General features: G+C 42.3%; 2 protein-coding genes across 3 annotated transcripts; one reads left to right on the forward strand and one right to left on the reverse strand.

The window, feature by feature from the left end:
* Positions 1-880: 880 nt before the first annotated feature.
* LOC118116365 (otolith matrix protein) lies at positions 881-9,050 on the reverse strand. The gene is made up of 10 exons (XM_035168040.2): positions 8,982-9,050; positions 7,983-8,192; positions 7,689-7,825; positions 7,175-7,277; positions 6,811-6,996; positions 5,575-5,749; positions 4,864-4,931; positions 3,233-3,417; positions 2,719-2,890; positions 881-2,535 (listed from the first exon to the last, which is right to left on the reverse strand). Exons 2-10 carry the CDS (start codon positions 8,071-8,073, stop codon positions 2,525-2,527), a joined length of 1,128 nt encoding a protein of 375 aa, XP_035023931.1. The 5' UTR covers positions 8,074-8,192; positions 8,982-9,050; the 3' UTR covers positions 881-2,524.
* Positions 9,051-11,405: 2,355 nt separating this feature from the next.
* acvr1l (activin A receptor, type 1 like) lies at positions 11,406-19,140 on the forward strand. 2 transcript variants are annotated; one of them, XM_035168038.2, is made up of 10 exons: positions 11,406-11,562; positions 12,783-12,866; positions 13,540-13,794; positions 14,321-14,535; positions 15,070-15,169; positions 16,035-16,181; positions 16,600-16,875; positions 17,484-17,681; positions 17,774-17,904; positions 18,962-19,140. In XM_035168038.2, the coding sequence occupies exons 2-10, from the start codon at positions 12,794-12,796 to the stop codon at positions 19,091-19,093; spliced, it is 1,527 nt and encodes a 508-aa protein (XP_035023929.1). In that variant the 5' UTR covers positions 11,406-11,562; positions 12,783-12,793; the 3' UTR covers positions 19,094-19,140. The 2 variants fall into 2 exon arrangements, with proteins under 2 accessions (XP_035023929.1, XP_035023930.1); XM_035168039.2 differs by lacking the exon at positions 11,406-11,562 and adding an exon at positions 11,578-11,806.
* Positions 19,141-19,583: the final 443 nt, after the last annotated feature.

Consider the following 19,583-nt stretch of genomic DNA (forward strand, 5'->3'; position numbering starts at 1 on the left):
AAATTATTTATTTATTTTTTCGTCATTTTGGGGGAAAGTATAGTTTCTCCATCTTTCCTCGCTCACATGTTCTGTTTATGCTGCTTGTATTAAGAGCACGGAAGAAATGACTTTCCTCCGCTGGTATTGACACACTCTTCCTCTGTATCACACCCACACCTCGGGGTCGAGAGGATTGTGCTGGAACCAAATTAATTGTTTTTATTTGTGCAGTGCAGCAGAAATGGCCGGCGAGCGAGCCGAGGATGGAGAGCGATTGCAGCGCTCTGCTGCAATGCAGTTCAATCCACAGTATCTGCTCCCTGCTAAATGGAGCCTCTCCATCACCAGCGCAGACTCTCTGTGAAGGATTGATGTTGTGAATCAGGTGAAGCGTTGCCAGCAGGAGCATTTGGTCCATGCTGAGGAGAGGTCCGTCTCCACCTGATGACCCCCGATGATAACAGTGTGACCCTGATTCACCACCGGGGAGGGGGCTTCCCTCCGCCGTTGTGAGCACCTGAGTCTCTGCATGTGGGTTTTTGTGTTTGGGAAACCTCTTTTCTCCTCTTCTCTTCTTCCTAATTCCCTCTCTTGTTCCTTCCTTCCGCTTGTGAGCGACAGAAAGAGACTTAACAGCCTCTATCTTACTGTGAGAGTGAGGGACGCGAGTGTGGAGAGGTGATATCGAGCTCAATTCATTTCCACACAGATATCACATAGCTGTTCCAGGATAACTAGAAGTCAACTAAAGGAAGAGAGGATTCTTTTTCTTCATCATTCGTTTAATTGGTTGGAAAGAAGAGGGATTGCAGCTCTACACGTTTCAGGCAGCGAGGAGTATTTACATCAAGACAGATGTGGAAACAAACAGCACCAATGGTAGAAACCAGAGGGGAAGTAATACAATACCCTTCACTGATACAGCTTCTGTCATGAAGAGGGACTGAGAGGTAACAGGTGTGGTCGGGAGATTAAATGTGACAACATTTTAATAAAAGAAAAAAGAAGACAGCAGATTTAGTTTTAAAAAATACTGTTTTTGAAATCAATTCTGTTGTCTAACTGGTTTGATGTTGATGTGATCAAGCCAAAGCCACAGTTTAACACTTTAAAAACCGACCAACTGGTTTATTTTCTTCGTGGTACAGAATGTGAAGTATAGTTATGCAGTTTTACAGTACAGGATTCTTCAAGTACATCTTTTTAAACAGGTTGGTGATCCTTTATTGATGATAGCAACCGGAAGATACATGATTTTGTACATTTTCTTGACAATCACCATTCCTCCATCACACATGATCTCAGTGATACTCTTCTTCGTGACAACTATTTGATAAGACGCACAGCTCAGACCTCAAACTTCCTCCCGTTAGTAACTATCGCCACCTATCATATCAGCATCTTGCTATGCAGAGTATAAACCACATAGGGTGTATGACGTATATTCCTGTATGTGTTGCTTTGTAGATAAAAAACAGAAGCAGGAGAGTCCAAGGGTTTTGGGGAGATCATGTTTTGGGATGATTAAGGCTTCTTTTTGTTAAAATAGTCTCACTCCGGGGTCACTGGAGGCAACTAGAGCCCTAATCCCCCTCTCTCCTCGCTGTATAGTGTAACAGGACACTGTGAGCTGGCACGGCACGGCACGGTCCGGTCCACCTTACCAGACCGGTGAGAAAGCAGTGATCCAAAGTCGAAAGCTATACAAGCCCATGGGAAAGCAGCAATCGTATCAATACACACACACACACACACACACACACACACACACACACACAGAGTTACTGAGTGTTCTAAGCTCGTAGTTAATAGCACCCTGTTGTTCAGTGTCAGAGATGGACCCTGTGGGAGGAGGGGGGGGGGAGGCTGCTATACCGATGCATCAAGCTGAGAAGAACACAATCTCCCAACAAACGTTTGGGGTAGGAACCATTAACTTGATGTTTGTGTTTGTGTGTGTATGTGTGTGTGTGTGTGTGTGTGTGTGTGTGTGTGTGTGTGTGTGTGTGTGTGTGTGTGTGTGTGTGTGTGTGTGTGTGTGTGTGTCTGTGTGTGTGTGTCTGTGTCTGTGTGTGTGTGATTGTGGGGCACTTTTCTTCCTCTTGGTGTAATCCCACCTCTTGTTAAAAACGTTCTACACAGAGAAACAGCCTGTCAATAGGCCTATTATAACAACTACAACAACACATTAACCTGTTATTTTCTTATCTATTGTTTTCTAACTTTATCCTGTTCTTTTCTTTTTCCTGCCCTTTCTTCCCAGCGTCCTTTTAATCACGTTTGTTTCTTAGCCGATTAGCCCCTCTAAGAGATGTCCTACCCTGCCGGCCTGCATATAAGAAGACGTAGCAGGTCGGAGGAGAACGAGGATGCAGAAGTGGAGAACGGATGGTAGAACGCAGGGAGAAAACAAAAACACGATAAAGCCGAGCAAAGAAGAGGAGAGATGGCGAGACGGAGAGACGCAGATGGCGGGGAGGGAAGGCAGAACGGGAGGATGGAGACGGAGGGATGAGGCACTGGATGTCTTCCTCCTGTTCCATCAGCAGAAGCCTGTTGGAGGGAAGGTACAATAATGAGAACAGCTGCAGTGGACACACACACATGCACACACACTCACACACACACACACACAAGGAGAAATCCTCCAGCCACTTAGCTACCGTCTGTCTGTCACCAGATCCACATAAAAACACATAACCACACTTTTACACCACACAGGCAAACAGCTCTTACCCTCACACTCGAAGGCTTGCAGCATGGTGGTGTAAGTGGGGCCCAGCCAGGAGGAGTAGCTACCCAGAACCCTCTGCAGGTGGTGGGTGGCATCACTGAAGAGCAGATCAGATTCGCCATAGCCCGCTGAGCTGAACAGGCGGAAGCCCTCCTTGGCGTGGCCAAATGCGTTCTGCAGGCGAGAGAAAGTGTGTGACAGCACTTAATGCACGAGGGCACGCAGTGATGTGCGTTGGCGTGCAGTGTGTACACGTGTGTGGGTTCCTTTGGAAATGCGAGGATGTCTGTGTGTGTAGCCAGGGGATCAGCTCAGGATGTATCAGTCATCCTGGCGTCTCCCACACACTCAGAAAGAGGGATGACAGTTTAGCAGATACCTGCGTTCTGAGACGTGCAGATCAATACCACAGACTCCAAAGAGATAGAGTAAAAGATAGACATGAACACACATAACTGGGGATGATATCACACACACACACACAGAAACACACATGCAATTTCAACGCACACCCACCTGTAAGCGTTCCAGGAACTTCCAGACACGGCACTTGTCCTCCACCCGCACCACCACAGCGTTAGTGGGGACGGCTGCCAGGTGGCAGTGTTCATGCTCATCCAGGCCTGCCTCGGTCCCATCTGGGCACAGCAGCTTCAGGTCCTCCAGCTCCAGGTCCAGAGCCCAGGACTCCTGGTTCTTACCTGGGCAGCAGAGGAGGGAAGGTCTGTCAGAATTTAATTTAATTAAAGGAGTTGAACATTATGGGAAATGACTGCCAAGTGTAAACAGCTAGTCTGGCTCCATCCAAAGGTAACAAAATCCATCTAGCAGCAGCTTTAAAGCACTATATCTTGTTTAATTTTAACTGCACAAGAAATGAAGTGGAAAAATGACAACTTGTGCGTTTTATGGGGATTTATCAGCAGCACCAGCCGCAGAGAAATCCTGGAATATTTGCTCCAGGCTCCAGAAAGTCACTGCACCAAATCAAAAACTGGTTACTGTCACGAGAGTGGTATCAGTTTTCTTGTGTCGTCATTTGAGCCGAAACTCAGAGTCAAGGACACAAAGTCTTTGAATTTGATTCAAACTAAATATATGGACGTTTATTCCCTGTATTTATTCTCTGTATGTTAATTATATTATGTGGTTTTTATACATTTTTATACAGAAGTGAAGCAGATTATTATTTAACTGCTGTAGTTTTCTTCTTTGCTTTTGATGACAAATGAATCAATTTGTTTGGTTTATATAACAAATTTCACATTTTGAATTATGGAGATTTAGTTTACCACCTACAACTTAAATGGGGATTCTGGTATTTTTCAACCTGAAGACTTGTCATTGAGCGAGACATGTGTAACGTTGCCAGACTTGTAGCAAAGATACAAAATAACAAATGGAGCCTTTTATTTTAGTGGACATTTTGTGGACAGTCACAGTTGCCCCTTAAGATTACATTGGATCTACTGGATGGATTCCGAAGGGTTTTGTAAGAACCATTCATCTACGCACCCACATTTATAAACATATAGGCCCCAGGTTGAAAAATACCGGAATTCCCTTAAAGTAGCAAACAAACCCCTAAATATAATCCACCTCGAGGCTACTTCCTTCCCCTCAGACACCAGCACAGACCGTCTGTGTTTTCTTGACCTCAGTTAATTGGTCTGACTCCAGACATTTCTGAACCATATGAGAAAGCGTGCTTCGTTAAACAGCGGCGCTGTTTGCTGAGCCGGCGTCAAACTGCTCCTTCTCGGCTGCACCAGCGGAGTCTGTCTAGCGTGACCGTGATAATGATCACCATTCATTTTGGATGTTGCCCAAAGCGGAAGAGCAGATGCAGCCAAACAGGGAATTAGGGCTTTTCATTTCTGGACAAAAATGTCCGTCGGTCTGTCCCTTCCTGTCCCTGCCTGCCTTTCTCAATTATGTTTTATCCCCTCTTTTTTTTTCTTTATTGGCTGCTGTGATACTCATATGAGAAATATTGTGGAACACTGACATCCTGTGTCTTGTCAGGGACTAGCACTCTGCTGGCCTTAAGTAACCCTCATCATTAATAATTAAATTCTAAAATGATATCCCTGTACTGTGTAATTACTGGTGTAGTCTCTGAAATGCATCATAATTCAAACACCGACCGTCCAAATTGTCAAAGACTGTTGTGTGCTTGACAAAGGCCACATCCCCCAGATTTTCAGCCACGCATCTGAAATAAAAACACACAAATAATCAGACACTGTTAATCTTTAAATGGATCAAAACATGACTTAAAGGGGAACTGCACTCGGGAATGACTTATTTAAACAGCACGACTCTGTTTACAGAAGTAAATTCTCTGCTGACTGTTGAGGCACTTTAGGAAATTGTTAAATCGGCTCCCGTGGCCATTTTATTCCCATCGCAGACACACTCACTGATTTGCTAAAGGCCATTTTACTGAGAACTCCTGCACAGTAATATATAAGTGAACAAATTCATACCATTGTCTTTAATTATAACATGAAGGCAATGATTGAAATGGACATTAAATGTAGATACAGCACATAGGGTGACCATTCCAGTTGTTTATTTCCTCTTATGATGATCGTCTTTAATGAATGGAGTCTATTTCCACCATGTAATATTATATACCTTCTACAGACACCATGGGGCACGCCAGACTTATTGATCACCATCATCAATTAGTTTATTTCAGACAGCTCTAATTACTCATTATGTTTCCTTCATGGAGACAGAACATGCTGAAGAGAATAAAGTGAAGCAGACACTCAGGCAGAGGTCGTAGCAGCTACACCTCCCCTGGGTGCCATTAGTGTATCATTTCCAGGTTATTATTGTCAGTGTTGTACCTCAATGCCCCCGACTCTCCGTAGTGTCTCTCTCTGTGGCTGCTGGCGCAGATGTGTCTGTCGTACTCGTCTCCTATGCAGGCCTCGCACAGGTTCCTCGGGTTGTTGCCTCTGGGGTCATGATGGGGGTCTTTGGCACCCGGCACGCAGCTGTAACCAAAGAAGTTTCCGACCACTGGTGAAAAAAAAGGAGATTGAGTGAGAGGACGAGTGGAGGGAAGTAAAGGACTTAAGGAGAGAATGTCTTCCAGTGGGTCAAACGACCAACTTCTCTTGCACCTCCTTAAATTACTCGAACCAGTTTACCAGAGACCCAGATTTTGTCCATAAGCTGGAAAAGAATGTACCATAATGCTGTGAATCAGATGCAGTGTTATGCCGATTTAAAAATGTGTTGGAAGAACAATTACGACTCAGGAGAATTTGAGCTTTCAAGCAATGTGTAATTAATCAAATTTGTGATAAGACTGAGGCAGATACAAACAAAAACAGACCTAAAGTTGACTGAGGCCAAATCGTCTCATGGGAGACGATAGCGTCAATGGGAAGATTCTTTTAGCAAATCATAATGGACTTTTTTCTAAAGGTTATCTAAACAAATAATCAATATTGAACAAAAGGAAGATAATCGTCTGATGCAGCCATAATAATATTTATAATAATCTAATCACCCAAGGAAACCTTACAATACATCATATGTAAACACAAGAATAATTATAGATAAAACCAAAGGTTAACATAAAAAAACTAAATCAATCAATTTGTTAATGTAATTGTTTATATGGTTTTGTCAGTTATTTCATTTTCCTCCATTTGTACTGTTGTAGTATTTACATGGATACAAAGACAATATTTGTCCATTTTAATTATTACACACACACACACACACACACACACACACACACACAGAGAGAGAGAGAGAGAGAGAGAGTGAGAGAGAAAGAGAGAGAGAGAGAGAGAGAGAGAGACTCTTCTCCTCTTACTTTCACTCTCCTCCATCCCTTCACCTCTTTATTCCACATCACTGCTTCTCCCCCTCCTCCATCTGAACCTCTCATATACCATCCACACAAAGGTTTACACACACACACACACACACACACACACACACACACACACACACACACACACACACACACACACACACACACACACACACACACACACACACACACACACACACACACACAACATTTTCACTGAATCTCTCTTCCCCTGTGTCCAACTCCGTCTCACCTCTGGGGAAGTTGCACTGCTCCCCTACGCTGATCTGGGAGGTGTTGACCAGGTAGCCAATAGGGACGGTCCATCCCACTGTGGTTCGCATGCCGGGGTGACAGGAGCTGCGTTCGTGCATCTCCAGCAGGGACAGGTCTGATGAGGAGCGACGAGCCATCGCCACCACGTAGTAACTAATACCGTCTGGAGGGAAAAAACAGATGAGGAGAAAACCAGTGGGAATCATTTCTCATATCAGGAGTAAGACTTAAAATAAAATACAATGCACACAGTAGATACATGGGATCCGCATGTTCATTTTGACATGTTTGGGCATCACTTGAGTTTAGTCCTTATTTGGACTGATTCCCTGTTTACTTACTAACTCCGTTGTGGGACTCTCCTGCAGCCAGATCCAGTCCGTGACAGAGGCCAGCAGCATAAATGTCATCTGCAAACATGGAGGCTGCGTCCGCTGTCCCATTCTGAGGAAAACACATTCATCATGTCGGTTTCAAATGGAATAACGGATGTTTGGTTGTTCCAAACTGTGACGTGAGATATAAAGCAATGACTCATGTTTCTTTGGGACCTCTTCCACAGAGCTGAAACGATTTCAAATGACATTTATCTAACAGGATCTGCTATAAGAATAAACCACAGATAAATTAGGGCAAGGGGTTTGGGGGTTAGAACAAAATGCCACCAGCTAATGAAGATGTGGCCACAAGGAAAGGGTCAAAAGTAAAATAGTCTTTAAGAAGTGTGAATGATGAACTTATACCCCACAATAAAATGCCATATTCTTTGGAACTGAGTATGTAAGTAAGTATGATGATCACATTTTGAAAAGCAGACTGGACAATCCCCTTTCCCATCACTGGTTCTTTAGGTACCTTGATTCTGTCGATACAATCTCTGGTGTTCAGGCCACGGACGCATTGCAACGTTCCTCTAATATTCCGAGCTGTGGCGTTCCCGGCCAAATCCAGACACTTCTGCTCCTCAGCATCAGACAATACACACCAGGAAACTGGAGAAAACAATAGAAAAGAGTTGCAAATGAAGTGAAAGGTAAAAGCAAGAGCATACACCTGCAAACTTTGAATAGTTGCACCTCGACTCCTGCCTTTTGAAACATTGAAAACATTTCTTTTGAACATGCATAGATCATCACAGACATAATCTACCTGTAGTTTTTGGATTGGAGACAGCGCTGACACACAGTAGAGGCAGAATAAGGAGGAAAGCTACAGGCAGACGTCTCTGTAGACCCTCCATATTGGCTCTGGTAGGAAATCTGCTTCGGACGATCTCTCTAACACAAACCAGGTGAAGAGCCGGCAAATTTCATTGAAAAAAGTCACACACCTGCCCACTTCCTCTCTTATAACCTGGTCCTGAGACAGAGAGGGACAGGAAGAGGGCGTGATGGGGGGAATGGGGGGATGGAGAAAGAAGAAAACATCACATTATTCCTCCGTCCCCACCTCTTAAGTCAAAGCCCTCGGTAGATAATCCTTCCTCCATCTCATGATAGCAGTATAGTGTTTCCCCCCCTCCAATTATCGGTGAGACTTATCCCCAGTGGAGACGACAGCGGTGGGCGCATGTAGGCTCGGAGCAGTTCAGGTCACCTGGCACTGAGTGTCAACCTGGGGTCTTTAATTAAAAAGGCCGCGGACAATGTGTCTCTGTGCTGGAGCTGTGTTGGTGCAGAACAGATACTGGCGGGGGCTCGCTCCGACTCACCGGAGACCGAAGCCCCAGGTAAGCAAGAACAAACAGCGCCGGTTATTGTTCCAGGCCACAGGACCCAGTGGAGGGAAAACATTTCGGCTACTTGATACAATTCTCCATTTTCTCTCTCAAAGGCCCACACACGAAATAACACACACTCTCTCTATCACACACACACACACACACAAACACACACTTAGTGAACCAAGGATGAAATAAATCTCAACAGGTGAGAAGTGAAATGGATTAATCTTCATATCCATCTTTTAGTTGCAGTGTTATATGCAATATCAGATCTGCATGGTTGCTCCGGGTCATTGCTGAAGGGTTGTATTGGTTTGCAGAGCGGCAGAGGGAGGTGGGGGAGTGTATTTGATTCTCTGCATGCAGGGGTGAAGGGAGATGGAAGCTCTGAGGGACTTTTTAAATAAAGCACTCAAAATACATACTCTCCCAAGAGTAATGGTGAGTGCATATAGGGTTTTCTCCTGGGAAACTGCAGGCAGGGAGCTTCCCAGAGCTCGATGCAGCTTGTGTTGCAATCTGTCGAATAGATGAAGCTTTAACCAACATTAGCACTTGGTCAGGGGGTGACAACTGATCACACAAAACATCCGCTGTGAAAATTTATCATTTTGGCTTATGGACTAACAGATATTTCTCACTATTTTCTAAAATGTTATAGACAAAATTAATTATCAGTTAACCGAGGAAAAATCTGAGCATTAATCAAAATTGTTCGGGCACAATAAATGCACAGAATAAATATGTATTTTGCTGTGTGAAAAGCACTTCTGCTATTTTCCTACTATTTGAAACGACCAATGTCAATAGAAATGTGCCATGTGGTGTCAGCCAAAAAGCTGCTTTTCAACTGTTGTCCCTTGGCTAGATTTTAAATTAGCCATTAAAACAGCATTACAACAATTAACATGAGAAATCACAACAGGAGAAAGTGGGTAAAAACATGATCAGAGCTCAAAGAGTGAGTGCAGCAAACAATATGCTCATTAAAAAAATATACAAAACAAGCAATTAATACAAAACATGTAAACAGGAAACGTTAAATGGGCTGCACTTGTTTTCTGAACAAAACAGATTCAAATTCACTTCTCATTCATCCACAGCTGCTCTGTCAATGCAAACATCACAAATCTGACAACATATAATCACATTAAACCAGAAGGGACATGATCCGTCAAACATTGACAATGTGTTGATTCACTATTGGTGATGATGTTAGTGGAGGCTACATTTAATTTCACTCAGTCACTAGTAGAAAAAGTGTCACAGCGTCACATGTCGACCGTCACTCAGATCACATAAACAGTGGATCATGAGACAAACACTGATTCACAGAAAATCCAACATTTATCTAATTTCATTCAAACTGTAACAAGTCGAGTCACATCACAGATTTTGCTTTACTTGATAAAGTAAATAACTTGAAATTTAAGCCACGTTTTATAACATAGTAGCAGAAAAGCAAGTCCCACATTAAGTGGAATTGGGCTGTGTGAAAAGACTGAAAGCAAGAAGACTGACAAACACTGACCAATATTATAAGTTGTATCACACAATCAATCATTACTGGATGTTATTGGACTATTGACTAACATCAAGAGACAATTGATTGATACTTTTCACCTGAAGTTGTCCATGAATGCTTTAATAATTACTGTCTGTCTTGATTTAAATTCTCTGTGGAGCTGTAAACGTGAAATTCGATTACATAGTGAATACTCACCTACGCAGAGAGAACAGTATAATTGTCAGAGTAAAAATGAAAAGACACTCCATGATTTCCCAGTCTGAGTATATGATTTACTAAAAGATTAAGCTGCTGTACAGTTTATAAAGTTCAATTTAAAATTAAAATGCTGCTTGCTTATTAATGCACCATAATGATAACAATTATCATGAGCACTTTTTTAATTTTACTGGCACCTTATTGCAGTTTTTTTTCTTAAATATGTTTTACTATTATCTACTATATAAGAAGTACTTTACGAAACACAAAATAAAAGGCAGTACAGTTCAAACGTTTTTGTTATTCATGTAAATGTATTGAATTATTTACAGCTAAGTTTGCATATGTGATAAAAAATAAAAGCATGCAGAATTTTTTCTTTCAAAGTGTTAAAATACAATTTTTGATGCAAAAACCTTTGGTTTAAACAGCATTTTAATGTTGTATCTGTCAACATTAAGCTAATTTTACCTTATTACATCCTAATCTACAAAACTGCATTGTATTTCCTAAACTGAACATATGTTTTAAATGTAAAAGTTTCACTTAAAAAGTAACTGGTGATTAAATTTGTTAAATAAACTAAGTGGAGTGAAAAGCACGATATTACCCACTGAAATGTAGTGTATAGATTAATGAGTAGTAGTAGGTGTATAAATGAAATAAATGAACTGTTTATGAGCAGCAGTGTAAATAAATAAAAATATTCCAAGAAAGTACAAATTGAAATATACTCAGGCAAAGTATTTATTTGTATTTGATCTTTATTTAATCAGGCAATCACATTGAGAACAAGACACATTCACAATCAGCCACAAACAATTAAAGGTCCAGTGTGTAGCTGAGGGGTATTCAGCTGCAACATGCAACTTCACCACTAGATGTCCCTAGATTCTACACACTGAACCTTGAAACACGAGCAACAACAAAACAACACAGTTAAAATAAATTAATAAAAACAGTCACATAGAAAAGATTTAAAAGATTTAATCAAGAGTGTAGCAATTGAGTAACAATACTTACGAATACAGACCATGAGCATTACTACACCGGTGTTGTGGTAATTGTTGTGACAGCCCGCTGGACGGCTGCTCCGCCCCACAATGCAGCTCGGCGGTAGTGTTGTGGTGACGTCACGGGCGGCTGAGGGTGGGCAGGGCACTGGTCCCGCTGTCGGCTCCTTTGACGCCGCTAATCAAGCTAATACCGTCATTTACACGCAGCCCACGGACACACGCACCCCGCGGGATGAGTTAGAAGCGGCTCCCCGCGTGCGACAGGTACGTGGCTCTCGTTTCTGTCGCTGACTTGTTGCCCAGAAGTCGCCAAGACTGCCCGGGCTGCGCTTTGTTGCTGCACAGCTAGCTTAGCTTAGCTTGCAGGTCTAATGGGCGGCGGTCTGTCTGCCTGGCGCCGCCGAGGCGCCGGTGGACGGTCAATAAAAGCGCCTGTTGGTGGCCTGTTAGCCGCAGACACACCGACCTGCGGTGTGGCAGGTCCACCGAGGAGGAGCCGCGGACTAAGGTGTGTTTTAATAGAGTTTAGGTCAAAACCAGAGGCTCACACACTGTCATGTATGGTGTAATCGTGCTAACGGAATTTGTGTTGTTATTTAGCAGTGCTACATTCACTGTTAGCCTCACTGAAGCAAAACACATGAAACTTTTAAAGCTGCTACTAGTGATTAGCTTGTTTTTATGAAACTAACTAATGATAACAGCTCAAATATGTTATCGCTATTTGATTTTCTATTTTCTATATCTCTAGTCTTTAAGTTTTACTCTTGCACTGTTTTTCACTTTGTTTTTATTAAGCTGACATCTGCTGTACCATCATGTTACAGGCTATGTTGGTCTAATGCACATCTTTGTATCGCTTCACCTATTAATCTTTAAATCAGTATTTATCTTTTGCTTCAATACTCTCCTTCTGTTACTTGTGTCTCTCAATCACCCTATACTTCAAATATTATATTGTCAATATCTCCAGTAGCACACACTTCTGTATAGTGACAGCTGTGTAGTAGTTCTGGTGACTTTCATCTCACTGCAGTGAACTTATTCTTGACTCATTTTGACCTTTTATTATTCTTATACTCTTGTGTTTGACTGTTTTGTGAGCTCCTGGGTGCCTACATTTCCCTCAGGGTCAATATAGCATATATCTCATCTATCTCATCTCTCCATTTATCTACTTATATTATGTCAAAGTGAGGACCCAACTTTTTAAACCGGCACTGTATTTTTCCTTATAGTCTTTTGCAGCATCTTCTATACTAAACCTTTGACACAGGCAATCAAAGCACCATTTGGCTTCATTGGACTCAACCATTAGCAGTTGTAGCTTCCTTTTTGTCTTCAGTCTTGTCAGGGATAATCAGAAAACATAGAGGAGCTAAATGTAATTATCCTCTTTACAAGAGTGAACTCATGTGAACTCTCACTGTCTCCTCTTCTTCTTCTTCTTCTTTTCTTCTTCCTTCCCTCCTTCCCTCCGTCAGTGCACTGAAACATGGGTCGTTGCAGTGTCCATGTCCTGCTGCTGCTGTTGCTGAAGGCCCTGCACACATCAGCTGAGGGCTCAGGTACCGTGTTCAAATATCTTCTCGATTTCTAAACACATTTCTTATTGTTTGCAGATTATGAGGCATTTTTTCAGCTGTCTGTTGTTTTTGTGTACTCACACCAACTATGAGCAATTGTTTGTGAGACTTGACATAAAAGATATAGGCATTGATTTTCTCAGTGGCAGCAGGGACTAATTCAATGCCAGTGTTTTGAAGTTGATATTAGGTTTGTGATGTCAGTATAGGTCACTGAGCAGTGAGTTGTCCCTCCCAGATTGAGTCATTTGAAAAGTGTTAATTCCAAATATATATACATGATGACACATCATTTCCAGTAACAGTGTGTCATTAGTATTTGAAAAAATGGGCAATAAAAATGAAGTAGACAGTGTAGATCTAGAACAACTTACAGACAGCACTCCATTTCCTTTTTAAATTGCATTTAAATGTTATAGTGTTTGTTATATTTTATGACCACTACAGACTTAATTCATTGGTATAATAACTGCCAATCAAGTGTCTTTTAGTGGAAGTGCAGTTGCATTTTGCCAGATGGCCAGCTTGATGTGAGTGAGAAAGTTGGTGAGACAGAAATCTCTCCATTGGCTTACTGCCTTGAATCTATTCAGTGTTAATGTGCTTCTATGTCCTGTGAATGTATGATGAACTCGGATCGTCTTCTTCTCCACAGATGGACAGTTGGTATGTTTGTGTGATAGCCCAACATGCCCTCAGGTCACCCGCTGCCAGGGAACCCGGTGCTTCTCCTCTGTCATAGTGGGCGGCAGCAGGGTGGAGTTTGAGCACGGCTGCCTGAATGGGCCGGAAAAAATCCTGTTGCATTGCTTCACAGCGCCGTCCTTCCACCAGGCCATTACCTGCTGCTCTGAGACCATGTGCAACGGCAACAACACCAGGAGCACTCTCATGGCTCTGCTTCCATCAGGTACGTGAATGGCAGCTTAATACATGTTTAACTAGAATCAGTAGAGCGCAAACCTCCACCAAGGCCCAACAGCACCAACAGCGCCCTAAATTCAATCAAGCTGCACCAAATTACACACACTCCTAGATATCGTTCTCTAAATATGCTTTCCCCCCCCATTAAGATCCCTGAACTATTCCAATAGGAAATAAAAAAAATATCTCCCAACTTTAATGAATTTGATAAAAATTAGTGAATCCCCCTGAAAATTGTATTTGTTCTTTCTTGGCCTGTGTCCCATCCTCCCACCAAGTCTTACTGCAATCTGTGACGCAGTTTTTGCATAATCCTGCTGACAAACAAATATACCAACAATCAAACAAATGGACAGGGGGGAAAGCATAACGTCCTTGTCGGGGTAATGATTACAGCAAGGAAATTATCGTTTATTGTGTCCATAAGATTTTCTGAAAAAAGACAAGTCATGTAACTATGTATTTCTTTCCTTTTTTCCCTCTCTGCCTAATTTATCTGTACCCTTGAGAAGATGAGCCAGAGGGTGAGCCAGTTCGATATCGTGTTGAGACCTTGGCTCTGTTTGTACTCGGCCCAGTGGTGGTTCTGGCTCTGCTCTCTGTGGTATCGGTACTGGCCTGCAGGAGGCTCCACCACGGCCGTCTGCACAGGCTGCAGGAATTTGACACCGAGCAGGGAGCCATCGACGGCCTCATCTCCTCCAATGTGGGAGACAGCACTTTAGCGGTAAGAAAGACGACAGCATGAAGATAGATTCACAACAAAGCAGAGAGGGATTCCATCTCACATGCAAATGTTCCTGTTGTTGAACTAATGATGAATTATCTGATGTTGTGTTCATTCCTTACTTAAAAAATGTGTACATTTGTATTTAATGGGTATTCTTTGCTCTGAGAAATTAGTTTGTCATCCTTTTGCTTTCAATTAAGGTTTGTTAGGGTGTCTACAAATTGTTGATTGAGAAACTACATGATTTGAATTCTTTGAAATAATAATACTGAGAAGGTATTTATAGCTTTTTATGTTTAAAATCATTTTTACAAGTCTTATTATACAACATTTGCATGTTTTTTCCAGTCATTGTAGAATTGGAAACTTCCACGAATGGGATTTGGTTTGTTATTACAGTCGCACCCTTTTTCATGATAGTTGATGCAGAATATGCAGAATGGCTTTGCACTTACATGTGATGGGTTTAATACTATGCTCCTTCAGAAGATTATGACATATAAAACTAAACTGATGTCTGTCTGTCTGCAGGACCTGTTGGATCACTCGTGTACGTCAGGTTCGGGTTCGGGTCTTCCCTTCCTTGTCCAGAGAACTGTGGCCAGGCAGATCAGTCTGATGGAGTGTGTAGGTAAGTGAAGCAGGACTGGATTCAACTCTTTTTGATTGGTTTATTCATCAGCTGATTTAGTCAGAGGAATATTTACAACTAATCAGAAATCATAAAAAACATAAATTAGAAAGTGGACAATAGCTCAGAAATGTCTTTGATGGTTTCCGAATAATCAGGAAAAAGAAAACCTCATCTGAACATTAGCTTCACAGCAGTGAGCTCAGTGTCAGTGTCTTTCGCAGGCTGTCGTCCTTCATGCCCTTTGGTTTTGCTGCTCATCAGTTTTTTCCAAGGACTGAAGACACTGATCTCTGTGAAGATAATCAATCATTCAGATCCTTTTCATAGTCTCCTCAATTCAACTCTTCTTGGATGATTATCAAACACATGTATTTTTAGATGGTAAATTGTATTAAGATACAAATGTGATAAACAGTGTGAAAGAAAGTCCCATCATTTTTCTCTGAATTAAATCAACACAAGTCGCTTGTTACTCACAACACTTGTCTTACAGTGGCGATGTAAGTTTTGAGAAATTAAATAAAAGTATGTGGGTCAGATGCCACAGGATCCTGTCTTGTGCTTCAGTACGATACGCTACAGTTTGTGCCAGTTTGGAATTGGAAAAATGTGGTTTTGTGCTGTGATGGGTTGTTGATGTGGAAACTGTGTCGGAGAAATCAGACACCAGAGAGAGCTTTAACAACCAGAACATGAATGTAGCCATAAAATACCATGAAAAACCAAAACATTGAAATAACATCAAATGGAAAATGTAGAGAATTCACAGAATGTTAAATACAAAAAGGACGGACATCTGTATATCTCTGCCCTGACTTCCTGTGCTTCCCATCTTTCATTTGTCTTCCCTCTTTTGTTCCAGGTAAGGGCAGATATGGAGAAGTGTGGCGGGGTCAGTGGCAGGGCGAGAACGTGGCTGTTAAAATCTTCTCCTCAAGAGACGAGAAGTCCTGGTTCAGAGAGACCGAGATCTACAACACAGTGCTGCTACGACACGAAAACATACTGGGTGAGTCTGCTGCACACAAATGTGATGGGAGTTCTTACTGACTGGAAGGTTGAGTTTATTTCTCCCCTGGTTTAATGTCTGTAACAGTTTTTTTTCTTTTCATCATTACCAAGGATATACAGTAGTTGAGCTTCAGAGGAAAACAGCTTCAGTGATTTGATTATCTCTGCTCCATTAGACAAATGTTCTGCTTGAATTACTTTCTTTGGAAGCTAAATGTTGCTGTGATCTATGTTTAATTTAATGTTCTTGTGTTCTTGCCACCTTCCAATGTTTGAAAGCACTGATACATAGAGAGAGAATGCAATTAGTAACATGTGCAACATATTATAATACAATCTAATGATAATTATATACAGTGTCTGATTCAGTTATATTTCATTCCTGTCTTTTCTGGCTCCTCCGTCTTTCCTTTCAGGCTTCATGGCATCTGACATGACTTCTCGAAACTCCAGCACACAGCTGTGGCTCATCACCCATTACCATGAGAACGGCTCGCTTTATGACTACTTGCAGCGGGTTGCCGTGGAAACGTCGGAGGGCCTGGCAATGGCGGCGTCAATAGCGTGCGGCCTCGTGCACCTGCACACCGAGATCTTCGGCACAGAGGGGAAACCGGCCATCGCGCACCGGGACCTGAAGAGCAAAAACATCCTGGTCACAAAGGAGCTGCGCTGCTGCATCGCAGACCTGGGTCAGTTCTATTTCTACTCCTTTATCTTCTGTAACCTTTATTCATAGAGTCTAATATTTTCTCTTTTCGCCATTTATGGGACAAGAGATGCCTGCTCAAAACACTAACACCATTCAAAATATGTTAGTTTATGTTCAGTAAGATGCATTATGTATGAAGATGGACGACGTGTCTCCACTTCCTCCCACTAGCCAAAAATATTCTGGATGCGAACACTGCCATCTTGCACAGATGATGTAATTTCGGGCTCAGGTCTGTGTAGTAGTGATCAGAGGATGACTCGGACGAAAAGGTCTTACCGATACACATGTTTGGAAAAGTTACCTTAATAGTTGACACTTGAATACACATAAGTGTGATAAGAGCTACATAAAATAACTAAACCATCTTTTGTATTTTGACACTTTGATCTATATGTCTCGTTCATTATATTTTTTTAGGGTGGGACCGGTCATGTCGTCTATCTTTATAAACAGTCTACGATATCGATGTAGAACAAAGTATTGAAGAGTCTGCCAAACCTCTTTTACCAGGGGTGTATTTGTGTGGGTATGTGCCACACGACAGATCTGTTGGAAGTTACAATATCATGTTGATGCGCGTTCCAGGACTGGCTGTGACCCACTTCCAGGCAGACAACGTGCTGGATGTGGGCAACAATCCAAAGGTTGGCACCAAGCGCTACATGGCACCTGAAGTGCTGGACGAGACCATTCAGACCGACTGCTTTGATGCTTACAAGAGAGTGGACATCTGGGCCTTTGGACTGGTGCTGTGGGAAATAGCACGACGCACATACAGCAACGGTGAGTCCGTTTCATACGCTGGTGTTTTGGAATCAACTTCAGGCCTCTGGGGTTAGAGTGTGTTTGCTTTAATACCAATGTTGTATTTCCAGGTATCGTTGAGGAGTACAAGCCTCCGTTTTATGATCAGGTTCCAAACGATCCCAGCTTTGAGGACATGAGGAAGGTGGTGTGTGTGGAGCAGCAGAGGCCTTTCATTCCCAATCGCTGGTTCTCTGATCCTGTGAGTGTTTTATCTTCACTTTTATTTACCCACTTTAAAGAAATGATCTTCGCTGTTCCTCTGATGTCAAAAACGGAAAGACACAACTTGTGGTTAAAAAATATCGTCAGATATAAGCGATCACTTGAATTTGAGTTCCTGCTGCGTAACCAAAGTTAAGTTTGGGCTCATAGGCGTATTTATCCTGTTAGTCGTTACTCACAAGACATAATTTCCTTTTTTAAGAGGGCACAAGCCACAATAGTTTGAAACCACTGCTTTAAAAGATTCAACTGATTTGATTATCACAGCAATTAGTTGTTCTAAATATCAGCGATGATCAGGCTGATATCTTGATGATAATAATAAATTTTTAGAACGAAGATGTCAAACGTTAGATTCCATTCAGATTCTCAAGTGTGATAATTTACTGCTTCTCCTGGTCTCACAGTTAAGTAAATGTTTTGTGGTTTGGAAAAAAACAAGACATTTGATTTTATCACCCTCGGCTCCAGGACATTATACTTTGAGACGCTTAATAATATGCAGATTAATTCATGAATTCCTTCTCATGCTCTTATGTTGCTTTGGAGACCAGTTAAAAGTTCACAGTACAGCCTTTTTCATTCAAGTACATGGATGTTGTGGATGCAACTTCTAGGATCAAGGATGTATTTATTGTCAACATGGTGCAATTTCCAGTAATGGCGGCAGTATTCACCCAAACCTCAGCTGAACACAAAAGATGTACAATAAATACAATATAAAAGACATTAAATCACATAATCTGCTGGGTCATGATGCATTAAAGTTTCAATAAAACAAGTCAGGACAAGTTAGTCACCACACTCCTTCTCTTCCACACCACACACAAGCTGCTGCTGCTGTGGCGCCATCACCCGTTAGTCTTGTGGAGATAAATGATAAATAGATAAGTGATTTGTACCAATGCTCGTGATATATTTGTACGCTAATACCCAGAAAACCTGCAGTCACATTATCATGGAGTACGGGTGTATTACTGCATGAATCCCTTCTTCTTCTTCACTGTCTGTTTCTTTGTGTCTTCCTCCGTCAGACTCTCTCTGCCCTGGTCAAACTCATGAAGGAGTGTTGGTACCAGAACCCCTCGGCCAGGCTCACGGCGCTGCGCATCAAGAAGACCCTGGACAAGATCCACAGCTCTCTGGAGAAGGGTAAGGAGTCGTGAGAGGGAGGAGCTTCAGAGGCAGCTGCCTGGTGTCAGAGGGGGGGGGTGAGACGAGCCATGCGTTTCTTCAACGAGATAAGGTGGAAGAACAGCGGAGTTCAAGTGTCATCTAGCTTCATCCCTCTCTTCTCACATTCTCTTCCTTTCTCTGAGGTTGCCTTCTCCCCCTCAACATCCCTCTCTCTGACTCGAAGCCAATACAGATGTTGGGACTTGTCCTGTCTGAAAAGAAAAACAGCCTTCGCCACGGGACACAAACCTGTTGCCAACGTGTTCGCACTGACTTGAACTGAGGACTGTTACTGAGTGTGAATAACACAGATGGCCTATTGTAGTGAAGCTTTAATGTCCATTTAGGACTGCCCTGGGTTCCCTCTTCACACACACACACACACACACACACACACACACACACACACACACACACACACACACACACACACACACACACACACACACACACACACACACACACACACACACACACACA

The sequence above is a fragment of the Hippoglossus stenolepis genome, chromosome 10, assembly GCF_022539355.2.
Source record: "Hippoglossus stenolepis isolate QCI-W04-F060 chromosome 10, HSTE1.2, whole genome shotgun sequence".
In the NCBI taxonomy this organism is placed as follows: Eukaryota; Metazoa; Chordata; class Actinopteri; order Pleuronectiformes; family Pleuronectidae; genus Hippoglossus; species Hippoglossus stenolepis.

Coding starts and splice junctions, on each gene's coding strand:
- LOC118116365 (XM_035168040.2), bottom strand. CDS start 8,073: ATGGAGGGTCTACAGAGACGTCTGCCTGTAGCTTTCCTCCTTATTCTG. Junction 7,826..7,982: donor CTCCAATCCAAAAACTACAG/GTAGATTATGTC, acceptor TGTTTTCTCCAG/TTTCCTGGTGTGTATTGTCT. Junction 5,750..6,810: donor GCAGTGCAACTTCCCCAGAG/GTGAGACGGAGT, acceptor TTTTTTCACCAG/TGGTCGGAAACTTCTTTGGT.
- acvr1l (XM_035168038.2), top strand. CDS start 12,794: ATGGGTCGTTGCAGTGTCCATGTCCTGCTGCTGCTGTTGCTGAAGGCC. Junction 17,682..17,773: donor ACGACGCACATACAGCAACG/GTGAGTCCGTTT, acceptor TTGTATTTCCAG/GTATCGTTGAGGAGTACAAG. Junction 17,905..18,961: donor ATCGCTGGTTCTCTGATCCT/GTGAGTGTTTTA, acceptor TTCCTCCGTCAG/ACTCTCTCTGCCCTGGTCAA.